The following is a 25,292-nucleotide window of genomic DNA, read 5'->3' as shown; positions in this document are numbered from 1 at the left end:
GGGCGGGTGGTCTGTGATTCATCGTAGGTTACTGTATAGGGTTTATTGGGAATTGACAGGGCTCCTGGTGTTATTTTTCTAAATATTAATCTAAGTTATCTTTTAATGGCCAAATGGACTTGTCAGATTTGTCTTCTTTTAATGCTGTGATAATTCTAGGGTTTTCCTGGAGGTCTTTCTATGAAGAAACAAAAGCAGCATCACATCTCTCCATAGGTTGTGTCTGGTATTGCAGCTTAGCTCTGTTAAAATTAATGTGGGTAAACTGCAATACCACACACAACCTGTAGACAGGAGGGGTGCTCTTTTTGAAAGAAAGCAGCTGTGGTTTTTCAAATCCTGTATCCCTTTAATTAAATTGATTTCCACTTTGGTTCACTTACCGGTGGAGTCTTTTATCAGGGACCTTCTGTTTCTAGAGTGAACATAAAAAATAATTTTCTATTAAATTAAGAAATTTGGAACCAGCATTATTGTACAGCAGATAGGACTATGTTGGTTATCTAGGCAAGTATTTACTAGACAAGATAAAGTGCCACAGCTTGCAGAATGCCCTCAGGGGCAAGAACAAAAATACGCTCTCTGTAAAGCTACATAATACTATGTGAGTAATGTGTATGCGCAATGGCAGTTTAATTCTGCTTTACTTTTAAGTTTCTCATGTTTATGTGATTAACTTATGTAATATTTTGTTATTCTTGGAAACCCCATCAAGAACCAGAAACAGCTCGACCATAAAAGCATTTCAAGATACATGGATATCGCAGAAGGCAGTGAAGTCATTTTACCTGCAGGGTTCTTCTAGATCTTCTCTTGCTGAACTCTGTTTTATCCCATGAACAATATCTGAAACTTTACCCACATGTTTTTTCAGCTCTTCAGGAAATTCATTACTGCTGTTACATAACTGTGTGATTATTGAAAGGTAATCTACAAGGAGATCCAACCGTGCATCTATGGAAGAAACGTTACTACATTATATTGTTTTTCCAATGTAATGATAATAAAAATTATGAGTCCACATATATAGTTAACCGCTTACATTTTAGAAACATTTAGGCCGGCTACACACGACCAGATTTGCATTGCATGCTCTGGAAAAGGGCTTTTTCCTGCACATGAGCAGAAATCAATTGCGATTTTCCGCTTTTGCAGGACAAATCGATGAATGCTCTATTTTTGAGTGGATTTAGCGTGGACGGCTTCCATTGAAGTCAATGGTAGCCGTGCGATCCCGGCTCTTTTGCAAGTGAAAGGACGCGGATTCTGCTAAAAAAATAATTTGTATTGCGCATGTCCAACAGCTCACCATGTCTAACGGACCATCCACAGTGCAGAAGGCTGCCTGCACATGAAAAAAAATGCCAGGTACGCGGGGTCACCGTCCAGGCACAGGGTCGCATTTCATTGTGGGATCCCGCATCCAGAATCTATCCCGGTCGTGTTCAGCCGCCCTTACTTTGGCAGTTTTTTTTTGTTTGTTTGTTTATTTTATACCCAAAATACATACCCAGGACAAGACTATACTTAAAATACAGACCCCAGATCAGACTACCCTTTTAAGACAGACCTTATGCTAGACTCCCCCTAAAAACAGACCCCAGACCAATCTATCACTAAAATATAGACCTAAGACCAGCCTGATCCAAAAATACAAACTGCAGACCAGATACCTCAAAATACAGACCTCGGTCCAGACTCCATCTTAATACAGACCCCAGATCAAAATATCCCCACAATTTAGACACCAGATCAGACTTCCCTTAATTACAGACCCTAGACCAGATTCCTTTAATTACAGACTCCATATCAGAATACACTTTAATACCAGACTTCCCTAAAATACAGACCCAAGACCAGACTGTCTCCAAAATACACACCCAAGACAGGATTATCCCCAAAATATAGACCCCAGAAAAGATTTCCCTTTAACACAGACCCCATACAAGACTATCCCTACAATACAGACTCCAGACCAGTCTGTTCCTAAAATACAGACCACAGGCTAGTCTACCATAAAATACAGACCCCAGCCTAGACTTCCTCTTAGTACAGACCCCATACAAAAGAATCCCCAAAATACGGAACTAGATTAGATCCCCGTTTAATACAGACCCCAGACCAGACTCCATCTTAATACGGAGCCCAGATTAGACTATCTCAAAAATACAGACCACAGACCTGAGTACCCCAAAATACAGACCCCGTATTACACAATCAACAAAATACAGATCCCAAGACCAGAAATCCCCTTAATACAGACCCCAGACTATAACATTACCAACATGTAGACAGCATACCAGAATCCCGCTTAATACAGACCCCAGACCACACTATCCCCAAAATACAGATTTCAGACCATACTATCTTCAAAATACAGATTTTGGACCAGACTATCCCTAAATTACAGACCCCAGATCAGTCTATCCCTAAATTACAGACACCAGAGCAGACTCTCCCTTTATATAAACCCCAGACCACACTCCTTTTTAATACAGACCCCAGACCAATCTATGCCTAAAAAACAGACCCCAGACTTTCCCTTAATACAGACCTCAGACCAAACTATCCCCAAAATACAGACCCCAGACCAGACTCCCCGTAAAATACAGATCCCAGACCAATCTTTCTCTAAAAGACAGAATCCACACTAGACTATCCCCAAAATACAAACCCCTGATTCCCCTTTAATATAGATCCCAGATCAGTCTAATACAGACCCCAGATTAGAATATCTCCAAAATACAAACCACAGACCAGACCCCCCCTTGATATAGACCCCAGACCGCACTATTCCCAAAATACAGATTTCAGACCAGACTATCCCTAAAATACAGACCCCAGATCAGTCTATCCCTAAATTACAGACCCCAGAGCAGACTCTCCCTTTATACAAACCCCAAACCAGACTATCCCAAGATACAGACCCCAGACCACACTCCTTTTTAATACAGACCCCAGACCAATCTATCCATAAAAAACAGACCCCAGACTTTCCCTTAATACAGACCCCAGACCACACTATCCCCAAAATACAGACCTCACACCAAACTATTCATAAAATACAAACTCCAGATTTCCCTTTATTAGTGACTCCAGACAAGACTCCCCCTTAATACAGACCCCAGATTAGACTATTCACAAAATACAGACCCCAGACCAGAATACAAACCAAATACAGACTCCCTCTTAATATAGACCCCAGACCAGACTACCAACACAATACAGACCCCAGACCAGGCTATCAACATAACACAGACCCCAGACCAATCTAACCCCAGAATGCAGACTCCAGACCATACAATCCCTAAAATACAGACCCCAGACCAGTCTATTCTTAAAATACAGAGTCCAGAGCAGACTTCACTTCATACAAACCCTAGAACAGACTATCCCAAAAATACAGTCCCTAGACCACATTCCTTCCTAATATAAACCCCAGACCATTGTATCCCTAAAACAAAGACCCTAGACCAGACTATCCCCAAAATACAATCCCCAGACTCCCCCTTAATTCAGACTCCAGACCAAACTACCCACAACTTAATACAGATTCAAAAGCAGACTCCCGTTTAACACAAATCCCAGATCACACTACCCCAAAATGCACACTAGACTCCCGATGAGTACTGACTTCAGACTAGAATACCCCTTAATGCAGACCCCAGGCTATCGCCAAAATGCAGACATCAGACCAGACTCTCTCCTTAATGCAGAGACCACAATAGATTATCCCGAAAATACAGTCCTCAGAGCAGAACATCCCTGAAATACAGACCATGGGCCAAACTTCCCTTTCATGCTGACCACAAACCAGACTATCCCCACAATACAAACCCAAGACCAGACTACTCCCAAAATACGCACTCCAAGGTTGACTACCCATTAATAGAGATTCAAGGCCAAACTACACCAAAATACAGACCCCAGATTAGACTATCCTTAAATATAAGGTCCAGAAAAAAATACTCTAAAATATAGACCCCCCCAGACCAAACTATCCTCAGAAATTGGCCCAAAATGCAGACTACAGCTTTAAACTGCCCCTTAACAGAGACCCCAAACCAGATCCCAGGCAAAATTACCCCAAAACACAGAAGTCAGTCAGAAGTCGAGGACATAGAAGAAATATTGTGATACTTTGCTGCTTTTCAGATATATACATGCTTCTTAGTGTCTGAATGTATTTGATAGATTGACATAGTGAGATTTCAGGGCACGTACCTTGGGATTTTTCCATGCTTCTCTGAGGTCTTCTTCGCCTGCTCGAGAACGCTCACTGTTTGACTTATGTGGAGTTTAGAATTTAATCAGAAAAGCAAATAGTAAAAAACGTAGAGGGTCTTCAGCTGTATAGTAGCACTGGGGGGCAAAGCAAAAGGTTGGAATGTGTCTGGATACAAAGATTGAACCCACAGCTACCTTCTCTATTCTCCTCTATGACCTGTAATCTAGAGAGAGGAGTGTCTGTAGGCATACAGGAGTGAGCTCGGCGCTGTGCTGTTACTCATGTACACGTGCAGAGTCAGCTGAAATCTCTCCTGTTTTATGTAACATCTCTAGGGTTACACAAGCCTGCGGAAGGGCTTGCCCAAATTAATGTTACATAGCCTTGTGCCTCACGCCTCATCAGCCTCGCTCCTTCTAATCACTTCATGTAAAGTTGTGCAGAGGTTCAGCCGCTTGATTGGTAGTTGTGTCTGATAACAGAAAGTAAAAGATAAAAATGAGATACTTTCTTATTCTTAGTACTTTTTGTCTTCTATGCATTGAATGTCATATACAAAGACAGGTGGAAGTGCTAGAAACTTACCTTCAAAGGGAACCTGTCATCAACTATAAGCACCATAAACTAGGTTTGGTAATGAGTTTACTAATTTAGGTAATGCTGTGTCCCACAGTCACCCAGTCCACCATTCCTGTGGCGTTCCCCGTTGAAGTCAACATCACTTCTCAACTGACATTCAAGTCTTTGGTTTCCGATAATAGCATTACGTAACATATGACGACTGAATGAAAACGATGTTGGACATTCTTGGTTTGCCGTACCTGGCAAACCTTAGCTAGGGAACATTATTCTTTTTGTCCATAATCCACAAAGTCTGATAACTCAGCATTTTCTCACAGCATGTATTTACAGTATAACATGCAATTTCACAAGGTTCATATGTTAGGAAACTAAGTAGTGCAGTAACATTTCTTTAACTCAGCATCAATAGATCTTGGAAAGAGCAAGTTAAACAGATATTCTGGAATATGGCACTATCATCGTAAAATATACTCGACTAATTTTACAGGTTTGCACAATTTTTCCAATTTTTTGCTGACTGATAAATCCAAACTTCTTATGACACTGTTAGACTAAACAGCTGCACCAAAGGTGGCTTAATAAAGTTACATAATAGTGCCCTAGGCATATACAGTAGGTGTGTGGTTCTATACAGTGATATCCTTCATCCAAGCACCTTTCATAACTTGGGATTCACCCTCTTATACAAGAATGCAACGTTACATAACGAGTGGATGTCAATCAGGCAGTAAATTGTCAGTGAATATTCCTTCCATAACCTGTCACTCTGATCATCCGTCGAGGTTTCACACTCTCCTGAGGTTACATAACAGAGGTTTTATAAACTACAGGCAGGTGAGATGCTCCCAACAAAGCCACTCCCTCCCCAAACTACTGGCTTCGTAAACACTATAAAATATCTCATTTGCTGGTGGTCTATCAGGAGAAAAGCTCTATTATCCCATACCAACCCTATACAGATACCCACAGGAAAGATGTACACTGCTACCACCGCCGTCAAAGGGGCAACTAAGACCGAGACTGAAGGAAGCAGGACCAAGCAGAAGGAATACCAACTCATAAAGCTGAAGAACACTTGGTGTTGTGTGGAAAATGAAGAAGAAATTGGAAAAACTTGGAATGAAGATAAAATGATTATTTCCCAGGCTAAAATGTAAGTGTTTAGCAAATCCAAGGGCTACAAAAATATGTGTGTGTTCTTCAGTGGTCCCCTTAGGATGAAGACTCAAATTTTGATGAGAAACAAATAAAAAAAGACGCTTTTTAAATATTTGTTTACATCTTTAATATCTTTGTTAAACTTTTTTTTTCAAACAAAATCAAGATTCTAATTTTGATTCAAAATTTCTGAAATAGAAAGAAAATGTTAAAAATTAGATTTACTTGATATTTATTTTTTCAGTTTTAATTGTCTAATTGTGAATCAGCAGATTACTGAGAAATGCTAAACGTAGAAGAAAAAAATAACCTCTGTATTGCCACAAAACTAAAATTTAAGATAAAAAATGGATTATGTTTAACAATTAATTATCATTGATATTATTATATAATAGGATTACAATAATATATTGTTGTATTATTTTATTAATTATGATTTAATTATCTTTTATTTTTATAAAATGTATTTGGGCATCGGAGTTGGCAGATAAATAGTAAAATAGGGGGGGGGAGTCGAATTATAATAACCATAGTCTAACAGTGAGTCTTTTGCCTGTAAATGGTCATTGGAAATAAGTCATAACATTTGCATATTCTGGGGATATTTATCATCAGAGGAATCTTGGAGTTTTGGATTGCTTATTTTTCCTTCCCCAGTGAGACACATTTATCAAATGTCACATGATGTTGATGAATATATCAGGTCTAGAAAGGTCAACTCAATTTGAATTAAATCCAACTTCTGGAGTGAGATTGCAACAAATTTTGTGACTTTTTTTAAAATGCATGTTCCAAGGCCTCATGTCTACGGGATCTTCTTTCTTGGGCCTGGCGGATGTGCTCGGCACGCCGGCAGCGTGCCGCTCGCATGCGCCGGGCACTCCATTATTTTATAACTCCTGCTCTCCCGCACTCCCGCGCCGGAGAGCAGAAATTTAGGTACGGGTGTTCCGCGGATCCAGACGACTTTCATAGGCTTTAATAGAAGCCTGCGGGAGCCGTCCCCGCGGGAGACCCGCACTAAAAATGGAGCATGCTGCGGGTGTTTTCCCGCAGACGCAATCCGCGCCTGAAGGGAAAATGACATCTGCAGGTATTTAACTACCTGCGGGTGTCCAATGCATCCCTATGGGGCACGGATCACGCTGCGGGAAAAACGCCGCGGATTTTAAATGTTATTTTACCAGTGGACATGAGGCCCAAATCTGTCTAAAAACTTCCCTGCACTGAAATCCTGCCCCTTTTTCTAGACACTTTATGGAGTGAGAGATGTGACATCTGTTCTTTTTGTTGCAAATCAATAGTAAATTTCTGTTGACTGAGTTGCGCCTAACCCCCCCCCCAAAAAAAAAAAAAACAACCTAAGTGACACAACAGTAATAAATGTGCCCCAATATATTTAATGACATAGGACATATATTTATGTTCTGGTTATCTAGCACTTAAGGCAACAGGATATAAAGTTACGTCCTATGGTTGCTATTGCAGGCTTCGACTAATAGCTGACCTCTTGCTGCAACAGCAAGGATGGACGAGAACACCGATCCCCACTGTTAAACCCGTACATAGTAACATTGTATGTTAGGATGAATGAAGACAATGTCCATCTAGTTCAGCCTTTTTCAATTCCCCCCCCGGCCCTTGTTGGTCCAGAGGAAGGCAAAAAAAAACTGATGTTGTGATCAATGTTGAATGCGGCATGTAAAGGGTTCACAGGGGGAGCGTCCTTCCTCTGTGACATCATCATCCCACCGTGATGTCATTGCAAAGGGCCAATGGGTTGCCATGGCAACTACACATGATTGCCTGGTGTCCTGATTTGCCATGGCCTATGATTGCTAGCAATAGTGATAGTACAATGCAGTACAAACGTACTGCAATGTATTATCAAAGCTATCATACAATCGTGGGTTCAAGTCTCTTACAGAGACAAAGAAAAGGTGTAAAAAAAAATAAAAACAGTGGAAAAAACGTGGAAATAATTAGTTTAAAAAATGCACGTTTTGTATCACTGCATCAATACCAGGCTGTATAATAAATTAACACACTGTTCATCCTGCATGGAAAAAGAACATTAAAAAACCCTAAAGGTGGAACTAAAATGCTAATTTTGTACATTTCACCTCCCAAAAAAGAAACAACAAAAGTAATCAAAAAAGCCATATGTATGCCAAAATTATACCAATGAAATCTACAGCTCAACATGCAAAAAAGAAGCCCTCATACAGCTCCATGCATGTAAAAAAAGAAAGGTTATGGGACTTTGAATGCAGTGATGTAAAAAAAAATTCTAAAATAGGGGTTTTTTTTTGTGTAAATGTGGAATTCCCCTCCTCAAAAATATAATTTTAGTATTGTTGTTATCATACCAGGTAGAAAAAAATTATCATGTCATTTATGCTGCATGAGTAACAATGTAAAAAAATGCAAAAACCAATTAGAGAATTGAGGTGTTTTTTCTCCTTCCTCTGAATATCAAATTTATGTTTCCTTCTTTTCACAGTGGTGAGACAATAACAGAGTCTGGTGTCTCTTGGACTGTGAAAACGCCCATCTACTTCTGCTATAAAGTGATCGAAACCCAAAATCTTTTAGATCCCAATAACATGACTCTTCTTTATGGCCATGTTTCTGATCCACAAGAGGTTGAGGTTTATAAAAAGAAGATCCAAAAACGGTTAGTTGTGATGGACATAACTGTGGAAAAATTATATGGTTCCAAAATCAGAAAGTATTTTGAAGCCAATAATATCATTTATAAGATCCTTGCTCTCGAGACAATGGAAGAAACCAAGTCAATGGAACTTGTCTTGACGATACTAGAAGAAGTTCACAAATTTGGAATTGACAGACGCACTGAACCAATCATAGCCATTGGAGGTGGGGTTTGCTTGGATATTGTTGGTCTTGCTGCTTCTCTTTACAGACGTCGAACCCCATACATCCGAGTTCCCACAACACTTCTATCTTATGTGGATGCAAGTGTGGGTGCAAAGAATGGAGTCAATTTCTGCAACTGTAAGAACAAACTGGGAAGCTACACTCCTCCGGCAGCTACCTTTCTTGATAGGTCTTTCATAAAGACCATTCCACGGAGACATATTTCCAATGGTCTTGGAGAAATCTTAAAGGTGATTTGATAGTTACTAGATATGTATTTTTAGCCACAAGTGGTACTTAATAGTTTCTTGCCTTGGAAGAAAACCTCACCAAATAAAAACAGGGAAACAATTAGGACTATAATTAATTAGTAGTGGTGGGAGAGCAAAACAGGAATTCAAATGTGCAGGTGAAGAATGACTTAACTAAAACATATATGTTATGCATAAATATAACATTTTTGTCTTTCAGATGGCTTTAATGAAGCATAGGGGTCTATTTGAGCTGCTGGAAAGTCATGGAAAGTATCTTTTAGATACAAAGTTTCAGTCCAGGAATGGTCTTGCTAGCCATGGAGATGCTGCCCTAACAACTACAAGACTGGCCATTCAGACAATGTTGGAAGAGCTTGCTCCTAATCTGTGGGAGGATGATCTTGAAAGACTGGTGGACTTTGGACATGTCATAAGCCCAGAGCTTGAAATGGTAAATACTATTGATCATATATTGTAAAAGGGATTGTTTAGATCAGAGAACTAAATATCCTATAAGAGAATTTTAATATAGTAGACGTAGAGTCCATCATTGACTAACCACTGAGGAGATCAAGAAGAGAGACCATGGACAAACACAGAAGAAGAAAGGAGGGATACTCAAACAAAAGGTGTTGAAGGGCTGAGTTGTTCTGTTTCTAAGAACCTATTACTAGACAGAGGACAAGTTTGCCACGATTTCTTGATTTTAAATGCCTTAGGGCCTTTTAACAAAGGACAACTTGTTCCAGCCCACCTCCATTCACACTAAGCAGGCAGTCATTCATAAGTGTATGACTACTTGCTTACACAGGCCGATCCATCGTTTAGTTTTCTGTATGCAGAAAATGAACGACGAACGATAACAAATTCTCGTTTGTCATTCAGTCAGGGCATGCATTTGCACTGAACAGTCATTCAGATTCCCTCATCTAGCGGGAACCTGAACGATTTATTGGCCCGTATAAAAGGGCTCTTATCCAATCATACTGAATATCATAGAATCATAGAATGGTAGAGTTGGAAGGGACCTCCAAGGTCTTCAGGTTCAACGCCCTGCTCAGTGCAGGATTCACTAAATCTTCCCAGACAGATCATATCTACATGCAATAAAGAAAATTTATGTTTAATTTCCAGGCCTCTATAGTGCTTACTAAAAGAGCGTCGCCTTTAGCTTAACTTTCTTGCTTTTTTTCTTCTGGATTGCCTTCACCCTGCAGGATTTGGCACACTGGTACATTACATAGACAGCCCTTTGATTTAAATTGAAACTGTTAATTGTTCATTTCACCTGTGGAGGCGCTGCTGTAGAAATGAACACTTTGTGCCAATCCTCTTACTTTATTCATATGTAGTAGAAAGTTAATTTGTCACTAAAGTGATACATTTTAACACAATTACATTGGTGCAAGGCCATGCACCTTTTTATACTCTGGGGTAACTCATATAAAAGTGTGTATAAATGACTACTTCAAGTGTGCATCAATATCAGCCCATACCATTAATATATGACAAAGGTGTTTTACAATATTTAAAAATAAAAATGAAAAATAAAATTGTATGGGCAAGAAATGAACACAAATAAAAAAATAAGCCATACTCCCTGATCAGATGTTCCCCCTTGGTGACGCAAAAGCCACAGTCCCTGCAGCTTCAGCCCCGGAAGAGGCTGCAGCAGTCACATGCTGTTTATTGTATAAGTGACTGTTCAGCCAATCACTGACTTCAGCAGTCACATGCCTTTCATGGCGATTGGCTGAGCAGTCATGTGTATAGTGAATTGCATGTGACCACCGCAGCTTCTTCTGGGACCGGAACAGCAGGGGCCGGGGTTCCTGTCTCCTGCCTAGGGCCAGGGATAAATCTGACTGGTAAGTATGGTTATTTTTTATGTTACATAAATGATGACTTTTTAGAGAAACAGCTTAAAAATTCAAGGCTATTGTAATGTTTCATGCAACCTCAATATAGTTACAAAATTTTTTACATTTTCTTTTTCAGAAAGTCCTTCCAGCCCTTATGCATGGAGAGGCGGTAAACATTGATATGGCTCTTATGACATATGTCTCATATGAAAGTGGGCTCATCACAGCCGAAGAGAAAAATCGTACCATACAGTGCATGATTACCCTAGAACTTCCTGTGTGGCACAAGGATTGTAACCTTCCACTCATAAAGAAGGCATTAGGAGAGCGGTTCAAGCACAGTGGTGGGAAACTGCGACTTCCTCTTCCTACCGGACTTGGAAGTGCAGGTAAGTTATAGCAATACGGTTGGAACGCTCAAACAAGTCCATAATATTGGCACAGTGAAGCCTTTTTGAGATGACCACTTAAATTGTAGTGAAAAGGGGTCTTTGTGAAGATTGGTCCTCTCAAAGAACAAAGCCAATGGAAACAAAGGAATTAAAAATCTTGTTTTGGATTTGTGGTGATATTCTTAAAAAGGTGGACATAAGAAAAAGCTTTGTCAAACTCCATACATTGTAAAAAAATGATGGGTCTTTTATAGTCTTCATAGAGATTGACCTTGAATATTAGAGAGTATTCCAACCATAAGGAAGTTGTTGGGATTTTTGGGACTAATAGTTTTTAATCTTTTTGTATTTTATATTGGTAGAAATATTCAATGATGTCAATGAAGAAACAATGAAAAGAGCTTTCGAGAAGTGGACAGAAGAATGCCAAGAGTTAGCCACCTAGACCAAGAAACTCATTAATTATGACTACAAGTATATTTCTACAGAAATCATGATCTAAAGATTTTTAAAAACTGTCATCAGCTTATACCAACTATCATTGTCAGGAGACTGTCAAAGGAGTAAAATCCAGAGACTGTTTTTGTTTTGGGTCTTTTTTGGAATTTCTAGTGAATGAAATGTGATTACTAGAGATGAGCGAGCACCAAAATGCTCGGGTGCTCGTTACTCGGGACGAAATTTTCGCAATGCTCGAGGGTTCGTTTCGAGTAACGAACCCCATTGAAGTCAATGGGCGACCACAGCATTTTTGTATATCGCCGATGCTCGCTAAGGTTTTCGTTTGTGAAAATCTGAGCAATTCAAGAAAGTGATGGGAACGACACAGCAACGGATAGGGCAGGCGAGGGGCTACATGTTGGGCTGCATCTCAAGTTCCCAGGTCCCACTATTAAGCCACAATAGCAGCAAGAGTGGACCCCCCCCCCCCCCCGCACTGTCAGCATAAAGATCGTTCTCCTCTGCCATAGCTGTAACAGCTGTGGCAGAGAAGAACGATGTTTGCCCATTGAATTCAATGGAGCCAGCAATACAGCAGATTCCACTGAAAGCAATGGGCTGCCGGCGATCGCAGGATGAATTGTCGGGAAGGGCTTAAATATATAAGCCCTTCCCTGCAATTCATCCAGAAATGTGTTACAATAAAAATATATACCGGCGTATAAGGCGACGGGGCGTATAAGACGACCCCCCAACTGTCACCTTATACGCCGGCAATACAGCGGAGCAAAGAATAAAAATCATTACTCACTTCTTCTGACATTCTGCGGCGCTCCTGCAGGCTGTCGCTCCCTCCTGGTTCCCGGCAGAACATTGCTTTCTGGACGCAGGGCTTGAAATCCCCGCCTCCAGAAACACAGCCAATCACAGCCATTCAATGACATCATTGTCATTGGCTGTGATTGGCTGAAGGCACGTGTGTTTCTGGAGGCGGGGATTTAAAGCCCTTCGTAGAGAAAGCAATGCTCTGCCGGGAACCAGGAGGGAGCGACAGCCTGCAGGAGCGGCGCAGAACACCAGAAGAAGTGAGTAATGATTTTTATTCTTTGCTCCACTGTATTGCTGGCGTATAAGGTGACAGTTGGGGGGTCGTCTTATACGCCCCGTCGCCTTATACGCCGGTATATATTTTTATTGTAACACATTTCTGGATGAATTGCAGGGAAGGGCTTATATATTTAAGCCCTTCCCGACAATTCATCCCCGCGCACGCCGGCAGCCCATTGCTTTCAGTGGAACCTGCTGTATTGCTGGCTCCATTGAATTCAATGGGCAAACATCGTTCTTCTCTGCCACAGCTGTTACAGCTGTGGCAGAGAAGAATGATTTGTCTTCTATATGTTCTCAATGGGGTCGGCGCTGCTGCCGCCGGCCCCATTGAGCGCATATAGAGAAGAGAACAGAAATCACAGATCGCAGATAGGTGCAATCTGCGATTTCTATGGCCCTAAGAAGGACCGTTGGGGTTCTTGAAACCTAAAATACTCCTAACACTCTCCCTATAGCAGCTCCACCAAGATACCACTTTCCCTGAACTAATGTCAGAATGCATCTGTGGTGAGCCGCGGGAGGGGCAGATTTTAATACTCGGGTGATACCTAATCTCGCCAGCCACTCACTGCAGGGGGGTGGTATAGGGCTTGAACGTCGCAGGGGGAAGTTGTAATGCCTTCCCTGTCTTTCTATTGGCCAGAAAAGCGCGCAAATTTCTCAGGGAAGAAAATGAAAGTAACCGGAACACCACGTGGTACTCGTTACGAGTAACGAGCATCTCGAACACCCTAATACTCGAACGAGTATCAAGCTTGGACAAGTATGCTCGCTCATCTCTAGTGATTACCAGTAAAATTGATATTTATAGTGTCGAAAATGGGGAATATATTATTTACAGAACCCAAGTATTGAAACTTATGTCTATATATGGCAATGGAGAAGAAAAATGAAGCTGAAACAATCAAAAATTCTGTTGAAGATTCAATTTAAAGAATTGGTCCAAAGAATTGGAAGACAATCTATGTATGACGAATGGGATGTTTGATCATTTCTAGCCATAGGGTCAAAGCCTTTTTGAGTTTGAGTATGGTTTTGAAGTCATGAAGCATTGACCTTCTGATATGAAACGAGTATTCTTTTAGAGTAGTTGTGACATTTGTAACAATACAGAGGGTTACAAGCAATTATATTATATATGTTTAGAGATGCTGGAAGGCATGGACACTATTATTTTTGTAGTTAATTCCAGTGGAATATGGGTTTGGAAAGATGATGTAAATGCTCTTGTAGAACTCAACAAAAAGCTTTTTGCACTCCGCAAAAAGAAGTACAGTCATTGTCAAAAAAATCAAGCACATAAAGGAGTTGTGGTAACTAAATGACACTTTATATGTGTGAGTGTAACGTTGGCATAAGTAAGTGATTACAATATCAAAGCAAAAGGATAATTCATTGCAGAGAACTGAACATTTAAAGAGGGGCTGTAGTATGCTGTTGGGCCACCTCTAGCATGGATTCAAGATGTGACATGAGCAGGCATGGAGGCATACAGTTTTTGTATGGTATCCTGCGACATAACGGTCCACATTTGCTTTAACTGAGCCTCTAAATCTTGCAAACTTGTAGGCTGTCAAAGTTGGCAACGGAAATGGTCCCATACATGTTCTGTTGGCAATAATAATGGCAAAATGGCAGGCCATGAAAGTGTACCAACGTTGTGGAGGTGTTCCTGTGACACTCTTGTTGTGTGTATGGCCGAGCATTATCCTGCTGGAATATCCCTCTTGGAAGCCACCATGAGAGGAACACATGTGGCTGCAGGATGTCTTGAACATATCATTGGGCTGTCATTATTCCTCAGACCATTACTAGGGGTCACTGTCTGTCGTATGCAATTCCCCCCCAGACCATCACATCAGTAGTCGGGGCAGTATGCCACGCCAGAGCAAAGGCAAGTGCTCACCCCTAGTTCTCCAGACATGAACACGGTCGTTGCTAGTGCCCAAACTAAACCTCGATTCATCAATGAAGATACCTCTGTTCCACTCTGCAGCAGTCCCGTTTCGTAGTTTATGACCCCAATGCAAATGGAGGTGATGATGGGTGGGTGTCATGGGCAGTAATGGATGCTGTGAGACCAAATGTCCAGAAAATGGTTCTGACAGGGGACCTGTAAAGATGGTGCCAGCTGTCTCTGGATAGTGTACAATGAATTAGTTGGAGCTGCTTGTGCTTGCCAAAGGACCAGACGATCCTCCCTTCTGGTGATCTGTCAAGGGCGTCCTGAGCCCAGATGCCTTGTACGCATACCCTTTTGCATGCATTCACTGGTCTCAACAATGCCTAATAGTCTTGTCAGAACAGCCCAGGTAGTTAGCAATTCGTTGATATGGCCATTCAGCTTCTCGCATTCCAATAATGCACCTCCTCTTAATTTCTGTTTACTGGATAAAATGTCTTCAATTGCGTTGTAGAGACGTCTAGTGGTCAGCAAGCTGTACAGAAGCTGAAAAAGAAATCCACTGCACACAAGGAGCCTCCGAGAGCCTTTTTATAGGCCAGGATGGAACCACTTTTAGGGTCTCAGGTGACAAGACTGTTCATCTAATCATAACAAAACTCTAATTTGTATATCTGCCTGAGATGTAACTGCATGCCGAGTTTTGAAGCAAAACGACAACTCTTTCCAGGTGCTTGACTTTTTTTGACAAAGAGTATATATTGTTATAGTCTAGAAACAGTTTTCTAAACTGTATAACTTTCCTCAAATATTGAGGACTTATAGAGAACTTGCCATGAATATTGACTAACGTAGAGAGTGCTGTTAGAATTGTATATAGAGAACAATTCTAGATATAGTCTAGAGATTTGCCTTCTGCTAATAGAACGCATTAACTGTTTTTAGAAATATATAGCTGATGGACAGTACTTCCTTTTCTGAGGAAACCATTTTCTGATGTATCTTCCTTTACAACATCAAAATTTTGGGTTTTACCATTCAATTTCATAGATATCAAGAATGCAGATATTCTTAAAATCGGCACATGATCACAACTGACCTACGCGTGAAGTGGTCATGTGATTGTTACATCAAATCATATGCTGTCCTCTGTGGTGAGAACTTTGTATTCTTCTTTTCCTGTTCTGTTTTTGTTCCCTTTTGTATGTTCTACATAAAGTCACAAAATTGTGATTGAATGATTGTGTTTGTGGTCTGTTTTAGGGTAAAGAACACACTTTAATCTTGGAACCATCCCATTTACTTTACATAATCACAGTAGAATAGCAGGTTTAGGGTGCCTTTATACTTTAGTATCACCACTAATTTCTGGGTGACACCCGGAATTCACAGGCAGGACCTGGACTTGCTATTTGAAGTCCAGGTTTGGCAAGCAATTAGCAGTAATTCACATGTGAACAAAGTAGACCATTGCAGCGTGTATGGGCACTGTTACATAAGCACTTAACACTTTACACCAGAAAACTGACGTAGAAAAGTAAGACATTTTGTGACTTTCAGCGGCCTATTGATATACAGAGAACATCGCAATCCTCTGCTACAGCTGTGGCAGAGGATTTCTTCATCTCCACGGGGAGTCTGCTTGTGACTGAACACTGTGACAGCATTGTCACAGTGTCCAGTGACAATGGAACTTACAGCGGAGATGAAGAAATCCTCTGCCACAGCTGTCACAGTTGTGGCAGACGACCGCAAGGTTCTCCCATTGAATTCAATGGAGCCGATGCTACAGCCGACTCCATTGAAAGCAATGAGCTGCCGACAAGCCCTGCAGTGATTTATGGGGAATGGCTTTAAATATAAGCCCTTCCTTGAAAATCATCCCTGAAATGTGTAAAAAATAAAAAAATATATATACTTACCTCTCCGCAGCTGCCGGAGCTCAGGCACATCCAGCCGGGTCTTCTCATGCACTGCTCTGAAGTGCTTTCAGCAGATGGGGATTTAAAATCCCCACCTGCGGAAAGGGCTGCCTCTGATTGAGTGAGCACTGTGACCAATCAGAGGCAGCCCTCAGCTATTGACAGCTGGGAGCTGCCTGTGATTGGTCCCTGCCCTCAGCCATTGATTGAATTCAATGAATGGGTGAGCGCTGCCTCTGATTGGCTGAGTGGATAATTGGACGTTAAAACGCCTATGTGATTGAGCCCTAATAGATGAGGGTTTAGAACAAGGGACCCACCTCCTTTAACTCAGCTTTTGCTAAAAAGGTATTTGAAAAAGATCTGTCTAAATTAGACAACTGCTTCAAAGAAAAGCGTCAACTTAGATAATTGAAAATTAAGACATTTTTAGGTATCACATAAAAATGAGCTGAAAAATTGCATTGCAAATAAGTATCAGGGCTCAGTCACACGGGCGCATTGGCACACGCACAGCGGCGCCGATGCGCCCGTGTGACTGACAGTTAGAAGACGGACGTAACCTGAAGACGGACATCTCTCTGCAGCGCTGATGAAAGAACACATGACCGGCAATGAAGCTGGTCACATGTTCTTTCTCCCGGCGCTGCAGACAGACGTCTGTCTTCAGGTACAGCCGTCTGACACATGCAGTAACACGGGCGCCGATGTGCCCGTGTGACTAAGCCCTCAGGATGAACAGACAGAAATAAACCAACTTAGTACTCATTCACATCATCGGAGGTTCTGTTTGGAACTTCTGTAGCTAATTTACACCAGAAAACAGGGCAAAATGGCACAGAAAGCATTACTATTTCACCCAGTTAATTTCCGGCAAAATGCCGGACTGCTGGACAATAAATTGAACAGACCCTACTAGGCAATGGGGGTCAATTCGGCCATGTTCAGTTCTGCCATAAGTTGGAACCATTCGGCAAGAGGGTGCTGTTTTCCTGCTCCCCAAATGGAACAGGAGTACAGAATTTCCTAATGCTGGTGAACAAGTCCTTAAAGGGGTTTTCCAATCTTTAAAAAACTTGCCCCAGGATAAGGAATGGCATGAAAAATAAAATAACAATATACAACCTTTCACTGCATCTCAGCACCGCTGACCTGCTCCCGTTCAACCTGGTCCCTGTTGAAACAAACAAGGCAAGCAATGTTGAGTTTATCGCTCATGGGACCACTGCAATCAATTGTTGGCCTCAGAGGTCACATGCCATTCATGCAGACATGACCACTGAGGCCAGCAATTGGCTGCAGCATCCATGTGAGCAATGAACATATCGTCCTGTTTCAATAGGGATCAGAATGGTGGGAAACAAGTTGACAGTGCTGGACCAAAGGCCTCTTAGAGGGTAAATAATCGCTGTGGGTTTTTTTATGCCATTACCTACCCTGGGGCAAGTTTTTTTAAAGGTCAAAAACCCCTTTAAGTTAGTCTCCTACTATTTGTTAATTGCTGTACCTTGATATCCAAATTAATAACATATTTTTATCTATATGGTATATTAGTTTACCCCAAGTAGCTCCAAAGATCTCTTCTATGTTAGTATTTGGTAGCCTCATACATTTTTTCTGTGAACTAACAAAAGTATTCCAAAATTGAATAATTATAGTTTGTTGAGAATATTATTTTTGTTTAAACTTTGTTTTACCTGCACTTATGAAAGTACTTATTGAATCTGAAGAACTCCAGGGGAACCTTTAAGGGAACTTGTGATGCTTCCCAGTAGTCAACTTCTACTACACAGCTATATAATTGAAACTACTATAAATTGACACCAAAATTTCCATTGTATACGGATCATTCATGAGTAGAGATGAGCGAACATACTCGTCCGAGCTTGATACTCGTTCGAGTATTAGCGTGTTCGAGATGCTCGTTACTCGAGACGAGTACCACGCGATGTTCGAGTTACTTTCACTTTCATCTCTGAGACGTTAGCGCGCTTTTCTGGCCAATAGAAAGACAGGGAAGGCATTACAACTTCCCCCTGCGACGTTCAATCCCTATACCACCCCCCTGCAGTAAGTGGCTGGCGAGATCAGGTGTCACCCGAGTATATAAATCGGCCCCTCCCGCAGCTCGACACAGATGCATTCTGACATAGTTCAGGGACAGTGCTGCTGGTGCCGGAGCTGCTATAGGGAGAGCGTTAGGAGTTATTTTAGGCTTCAAGAACCCCAACGGTACTTCTTAGGGCCACATCTAACCGTGTGCAGTAATGTGGAGGCTGCTTTTTGCAGTGTTGCACTTTTTTTTTTTTTTTGTATATCGGCCGTGCAGAGCATTGCGTCCTGCAGTAATTTTACATTGTCCAGGGCCAGTAGTGGTGAGGCAGGGACAGAAGACATATTAAGTGTATATGGGCAGTGGGCCTTTCCAAAAACATTTGGGAAAAAAAATCTATTTGGGCTGCCTGTGACCGTCCTCAGTGTACTGGGTCTCTGCTGGGGGTAGTTGTCCTAATTCATATGCAGCCAGCTAAGTGTTACAGCAGGCTTGCGCAAAATTCTTTCCTGCCTCTGTGTTGCCTCTTACATCACCGCTGTATTCCTGTCCACAAGTGTACTGGGTCTCTGCTGGGGGTAGTTGTCCTAATTCATACGCAGCCAGCTAAGTGTTACAGCAGGCTTGCGCAAAATTCTTTCCTGCCTCAGTGTTGCCTCTTACATCACCGCTGTATTCCTGCCCACAAGTGTACTGGGTCTCTGCTGGGGGTAGTTGTCCTAATTCATACGCAGCCAGCTAAGTGTTACAGCAGGCTTGCGCAAAATTCTTTCCTGCCTCTGCTGTGCGTTCCGTAAGCGAAGTCAGCCTCCAACCACAGGCCAATAAGCGGCACATTTAATTACAGCGTTCTGTTTCTGCACTACTGGTAATACACCATGCTGAGGGGTGGGGGTAGGCCTAGAGGACGTGGACGCGGCCGAGGACGCGGAGGCCCAAGTCAGGGTGTGGGCACAGGCCGAGCTCCTGATCCAGGTGTATCGCAGCCGACTGCTGCTTGATTAGGAGAGAGGCACGTTTCTGGCGTCCCCACATTCATCTCACAATTAATGGGTCCATGCGGTAGACCTTTATTAGAAAATGAGCAGTGTGAGCAGGTCCTGTCGTGGATGGCAGAAAGTGCATCCAGCAATCTATCGACCACCCAGAGTTCTGCGCCGTCCACTGCTGCAACTCTGAATCCTCTGGCTGCTGCTCCTCCTTCCTCCCAGCCTCCTCACTCCATTACAATGACACATTCTGAGGAGCAGGCAGACTCCCAGGAACTGTTAGCGAGCCCCTGCCCAGAATGGCCAGCAATGGTTCCTCTCCCACCGGAGGAGTTTGTCGTGACCGATGCCCAACCTTTGGAAAGTTCCCGGGGTCAGGGGGATGAGGCTGGGGACTTCCGGCAACTGTCTCAAGAGCTTTCAGTGGGTGAGGAGGACGATGATGATGAGACACAGTTGTCTATCACTCAGGTAGTAGTAATTGGAGTAAGTCCGAGGGAGGAGCGCACAGAGGATTCGGAGGAAGAGCAGCAGGACGATGAGGTGACTGACCCCACCTGGTTTGCTACGCCTACTCAGGACAGGTCTTCAGAGGGGGAGGCAAGTGCAGCAGCAGGGCAGGTTGGAAGAGGCAGTGCGGTGGCCAGGGGTAGAGGCAGGGCCAGACCGAATAATCCACCAACTGTTTCCCAAAGCGCCCCCTCGCGCCATGCCACCCTGCAGAGGCCGAGGTGCTCAAAGGTCTGGCAGTTTTTCACTGAGACTGCAGACGACCGACGAACAGTGGTGTGCAACCTTTGTTGCGCCAAGATCAGCCGGGGAGCCACCACCACCAGCCTCACAACCACCAGCATGCGCAGACATATGATGGCCAAGCACCCCACAAGGTGGGACGAAGGCCATTCACCGCCTCCGGTTTGCACCGCTGCCTCTCCCCCTGTGCCCCAACCTGCCACTGAGATCCAACCCCCCTCTCAGGACACAGGCACTACCGTCTCTTGGCCTGCACCCACACCCTCACCTCCGCTGTGCTCGGCCCCATCCACCAATGTCTCTCAGTGCACCGTCCAGCCGTCGCTAGCGCAAGTGTTGGAGCACAAGCGCAAGTGCGGCCGCCACACACCCGCACGCTCAAGCGATAAACGTGCACATAGCCAAATTTATCAGCCTGGAGATGCTGCCGTATAGGCTTGTGGAAACTGAGGCTTTCAAAAGCATGATGGCGGCGGCGGCCCTGCGCTACTCGGTTCCCAGTCGCCACTACTTTTCCCGATGTGCCGTCCCAGCCCTGCACGACCACGTCTCCCGCAACATTGTACGCGCCCTCACCAACGCGGTTACTGCCAAGGTCCACTTAACAACGGACACGTGGACAAGCACAGGCGGGCAGGGACACTATATCTTCCTGACGGCACATTGGGTGAATTTAGTGAGGCTGGGACAGAGTCAGAGCCTGGGACCGCTCACGTCCTACCCACCCCCAGAATTGCGGGCCCCAGCTCGGTGGTGGTATCTGCGGCGGTGTATGCTTCCTCCACTAAACCACCCTCCTCCTCCTCCTCCTACGCAACTTCTGTCTCGCAATCAAGATGTGTCAGCAGCAGCACGTCGCCAGCAGTCGGTGTCGCGCGGCGTGGCAGCACAGCGGTGGGCAAGCGTCAGCAGGCCGTGCTGAAACTACTCAGCTTAAGAGAGAAGAGGCACACGGCCCACAAGCTGCTGCAGGGTCTGACAGAGCAGACCGACCGCTGGCTTGCGCCGCTGAGCCTCCAACCGGGCATGGTCGTGTGTGACAACGGCCATAACCTGGTGGTGGCTCTGCAGCTCGGCAGCCTCACGCACGTGCCATGCCTGGCCCACGTCTTTAATTTGGTGGTTCAGCGCTTTCTGAAAAGCTACCCACGCTTGTCAGACCTGCTCGTAAAGGTGTGCCGGGTCAGCGCACATTTCCGCAAGTCCAAGACGGACGCTGCCACCCTGCGGACCCTGCAACATCGGTTTAATCTGCCAGCGCACCGACTGCTGTGCGACGTGCCCACACGGTGGAATTCTACACTCCACATGTTGGCCAGGCTCTATGAGCAGCGTAGAGCTATAGTGGAATACCAACTCCAACATGGGCGGCGTAGTGGCAGTCAGCCTCCTCAATTCTTTACAGAAGAGTGGGCCTGGTTGGCAGACATCTGCCAGGTCCTTGGAAACTTTGAGGAGTCTACCCAGATGGTGAGCGGCGATGCTGCAATCATTAGCGTCACCATTCCTCTGCTATGCCTCTTGAGAAGTTCCCTGCAAAGCATAAAGGCAGACGCTTTGCGCTCGGAAACAGAGGCGGGGGAAGACAGTATGTCGCTGGATATCACTGAGTAGAAAAAAGAGGTTCCCAGCAGCACAGCATATATCCTCACATAGAGCCAGGCAAAACAGTGTGCAAAAGCCAGTCAGGAAGCCTAAACCAGAGAGGCTCCAAGGGTGCAGTCAGGAATAAGGAAATAGTGACTGGCAGCATTCAGCAATGTAGAAAAATACAAGATTTATTTCCCCATTACAAAAATTACGGCAACGTACGTAATTTCTATTACGACCGAAACGTTGCCGTAATTTTTGTAATGGGGAAATAAATCTTGTATTTTTCTACATTGCTGAATGCTGCCAGTCACTATTTCCTTATTCCAGTATGTCGCTGGATAGTCAGAGCACCCTCCTGTCTATATCTCAGCGCGTTGAGGAGGAGGAGGATCCTGAAAGTGATCTTCCTAGTGAGGACAGCCATGTGTTGCGTACAGGTACCCTGGCACACATGGCTGACTTCATGTTAGGATGCCTTTCTCGTAACCCTCGCGTTACACGCATTCTGGCCACTACGGATTACTGGGTGTACACACTGCTCGACCCACGGTATAAGGAGAACCTTTCCACTCTCATACCCGAAGAGGAAAGGGGTTCGAGAGTGATGCTATACCACAGGACCCTGGTGGACAAACTGATGGTAAAATTCCCATCCGACAGCGCTAGTGGCAGAAGGCGCAGTTCCTAGGGCCAGGTAGCAGGGGAGGCGCAGAGATCAGGCAGCATGTACAGCACAGGCAGGGGAACACTCTCTAAGGCCTTTGACAGCTTTCTGGCTCCCCAGCAAGACTGTGTCACCGCTCCCCAGTCAAGGCTGAGTCGGCGGGAGCACTGTAAAAGGATGGTGAGGGAGTACGTAGCCGATCGCACGACCGTCCTCCGTGACGCCTCTGCCCCCTAAAACTACTGGGTGTCGAAGCTGGACACGTGGCCTGAACTCGCGCTGTATGCCCTGGAGGTGCTTGCTTGTCCTGCGGCTAGCGTCTTGTCAGAGAGGGTGTTTAGTGCGGCTGGGGGAATCATCACGGATAAGCGTACCCGCCTGTCAACCGACAGTGCCGACAGGCTTACACTCATCAAGATGAACAAAGCCTGGATTTCCCCAGACTTCTCTTCTCCACCAGCGGACAGTAGCGATACCTAAACAATACGTAGGCTGCACCCGTGGATGGAAGCATTGTTCTCTATCACCATCAAAAACGTGGACCTTTTAGCTTCATCAATCTGTGTTTAGGTATAGGTTGGAGGTATAGGTTGGAACGGTGTGTGTGTGTGTGTGTGGGTGGGGGGTAACTTCTGAGACAGGAGGAGTGTTTCCCATGGGGTGGACGCTGCAAGAGACAGTTTCAGGCTATAGAGTGGCAGTTTAGTGGGTATTTTATGTTATTCCTGCTTTTACAGGGAGGCTAGGGATCTACTGCTTTGTCGGGGGAGAGTATATTCTAGCCAAGGAGTCCATATTCTCAAGAATCTTCCATGCCTATCAGCTAGAATAGAGGTCAGTTTTTAATTTATTAGGTACCAATTCACCCTGCGCTTGACCTCGGTAAAGTCCAAGGAAGTTTTGCACCACGAACGGACAATAACTTGTTTTGTGGCCAGAAAAAGGAAGGAAATTAGTTTTGTGGAGTCGGGGGTACATTAATTATGCATTTGGTTAATAGCGCCTCCAAGGGTTTTTGCGTATGTTGTGGCCTGTGACTGAATATATTAGAGAACAAACTCGAATCCATAGCCTCCTAACCCGAGAACAGGACCACCAAATATGGAGCATATCCCCTGAAGTCAAGCATCCTCGGAAACAGCTGGCAGAGCGTCCATATATTGCATGGGCCATTCGGTCTGGGGTTAAGTACCAGCGGAACAGGATTTTGAATGAAGTTTCCAGTATTAATATATTTCTGGTGCTACTGTCAGTAGACTCCCATATCTGGGTCCAGTCCTCTTTGGAGAGTGTTTTGCCTATCCCAACATGTTAAGTATGTTAATTCTGTATGGTAGGGAGAATGCACCAATCCTGAGCAAATTTGCGAAATGAGGCCTCTTTCATGTGGTTATCTATAGCAATATCTCTAAAATGGGGTTAAAGGCAATGGAGAACATATATTCTTAAGGAGAGAGGAAACAAAATATTTTTCCTGTAAGGTAGGAAAAAAGGTGGGTCCATTTATTGAAAGCACATGGTATAATTTAGTGAGGCCTGATTTCGATCAGTTCCCAAACGATTGGAGTGACTCTATTCCCGGTGGAAACATAGGATTTCGCAGAAATGGCAAAAGAGGCAGGTGAGGGGATGTTAGCTTCCCTGAATATTTTATGGAGTCCCAAATACGAAGGGAGTGATTAGTAATGGGATTGTTGATTGGGTGCCTATGATTAGGCTGTATCCATAAAATAGAGTCTGTATTAATGGGGTGTATTTCAGTTGCTTCTAAGGACACCCAGAGAGGGGTGTTAGATGAGGAGTGTAATAGAGCTAGCTGGACCACCTGGGCCGCCTGGTAATATTATAAGTAATTAGGAACTCCTAAAGCGCCCTTCCATTTGGTCTAAACAAGGTAGATCTTAGGGATGAGCGAGTATACTCGCTAAGGCACTACTCGCTCGAGTAATGTGCCTTAGCCGAGTATCTTCCTGCTCGTCCCGAAAGATTCGGGGGCCGCCGCAGCTGACAGGTGAGTTGCGGCGGGGAGCAGGGGAGAGCGGGCGGGAGAGAGGGAGAGAGAGATCTCCCCTCCGTTCCTCCCTGCTCTCCCCCGCAGCTCCCCGCCCGGCGCCGGCCTCCGAATCTTTCGGGACGAGCGGGGAGATACTCGGCTAAGGCACATTACTCAAGCGAGTAGGGCCTTAGCGAGTATACTCGCTCATCCCTAGTAGATCTCGAAACCCTTCAAACCGAGTTGTTCCAGACAAATCGAAGGGACATCTGCTGAAGTTTTCAGCATATATCCAGGTACCTGTATCGGGAAGGCTCTGAAGTAACATAAAAGCTTAGGAAGGAGTGTCATCTTTAATGCGTTAAAGGGGTTGTCTCGCGAAACCAAGTGGGGTTAAGCACTTCCGTATGGCCATATTAATGCACTTTGTAATATACATCGTGCATTAAATATGAGCCATACAGAAGTTATTCACTTACCTGCTCCGTTGCTAGCGTCCTCGTCGCCATGGTTGC

General features: G+C 44.0%; 1 protein-coding gene across 1 annotated transcript; it reads left to right on the top strand.

The window, feature by feature from the left end:
- Window positions 1-5,784: 5,784 nt before the first annotated feature.
- On the top strand, window positions 5,785-11,801 carry LOC136620222 (2-epi-5-epi-valiolone synthase-like). Its single transcript, XM_066594927.1, has 5 exons — window positions 5,785-5,963; window positions 8,472-9,099; window positions 9,320-9,553; window positions 11,101-11,353; window positions 11,719-11,801. Exons 1-5 carry the CDS (start codon window positions 5,785-5,787, stop codon window positions 11,799-11,801), a joined length of 1,377 nt encoding a protein of 458 aa, XP_066451024.1.
- Window positions 11,802-25,292: the final 13,491 nt, after the last annotated feature.

This window comes from Eleutherodactylus coqui, chromosome 3 (assembly GCF_035609145.1).
Source record: "Eleutherodactylus coqui strain aEleCoq1 chromosome 3, aEleCoq1.hap1, whole genome shotgun sequence".
Lineage (NCBI taxonomy): Eukaryota > Metazoa > Chordata > Amphibia > Anura > Eleutherodactylidae > Eleutherodactylus > Eleutherodactylus coqui.
Note: the sequence above shows the minus strand (reverse complement) of the source record. Positions and strands in the feature narration are given on the sequence as shown.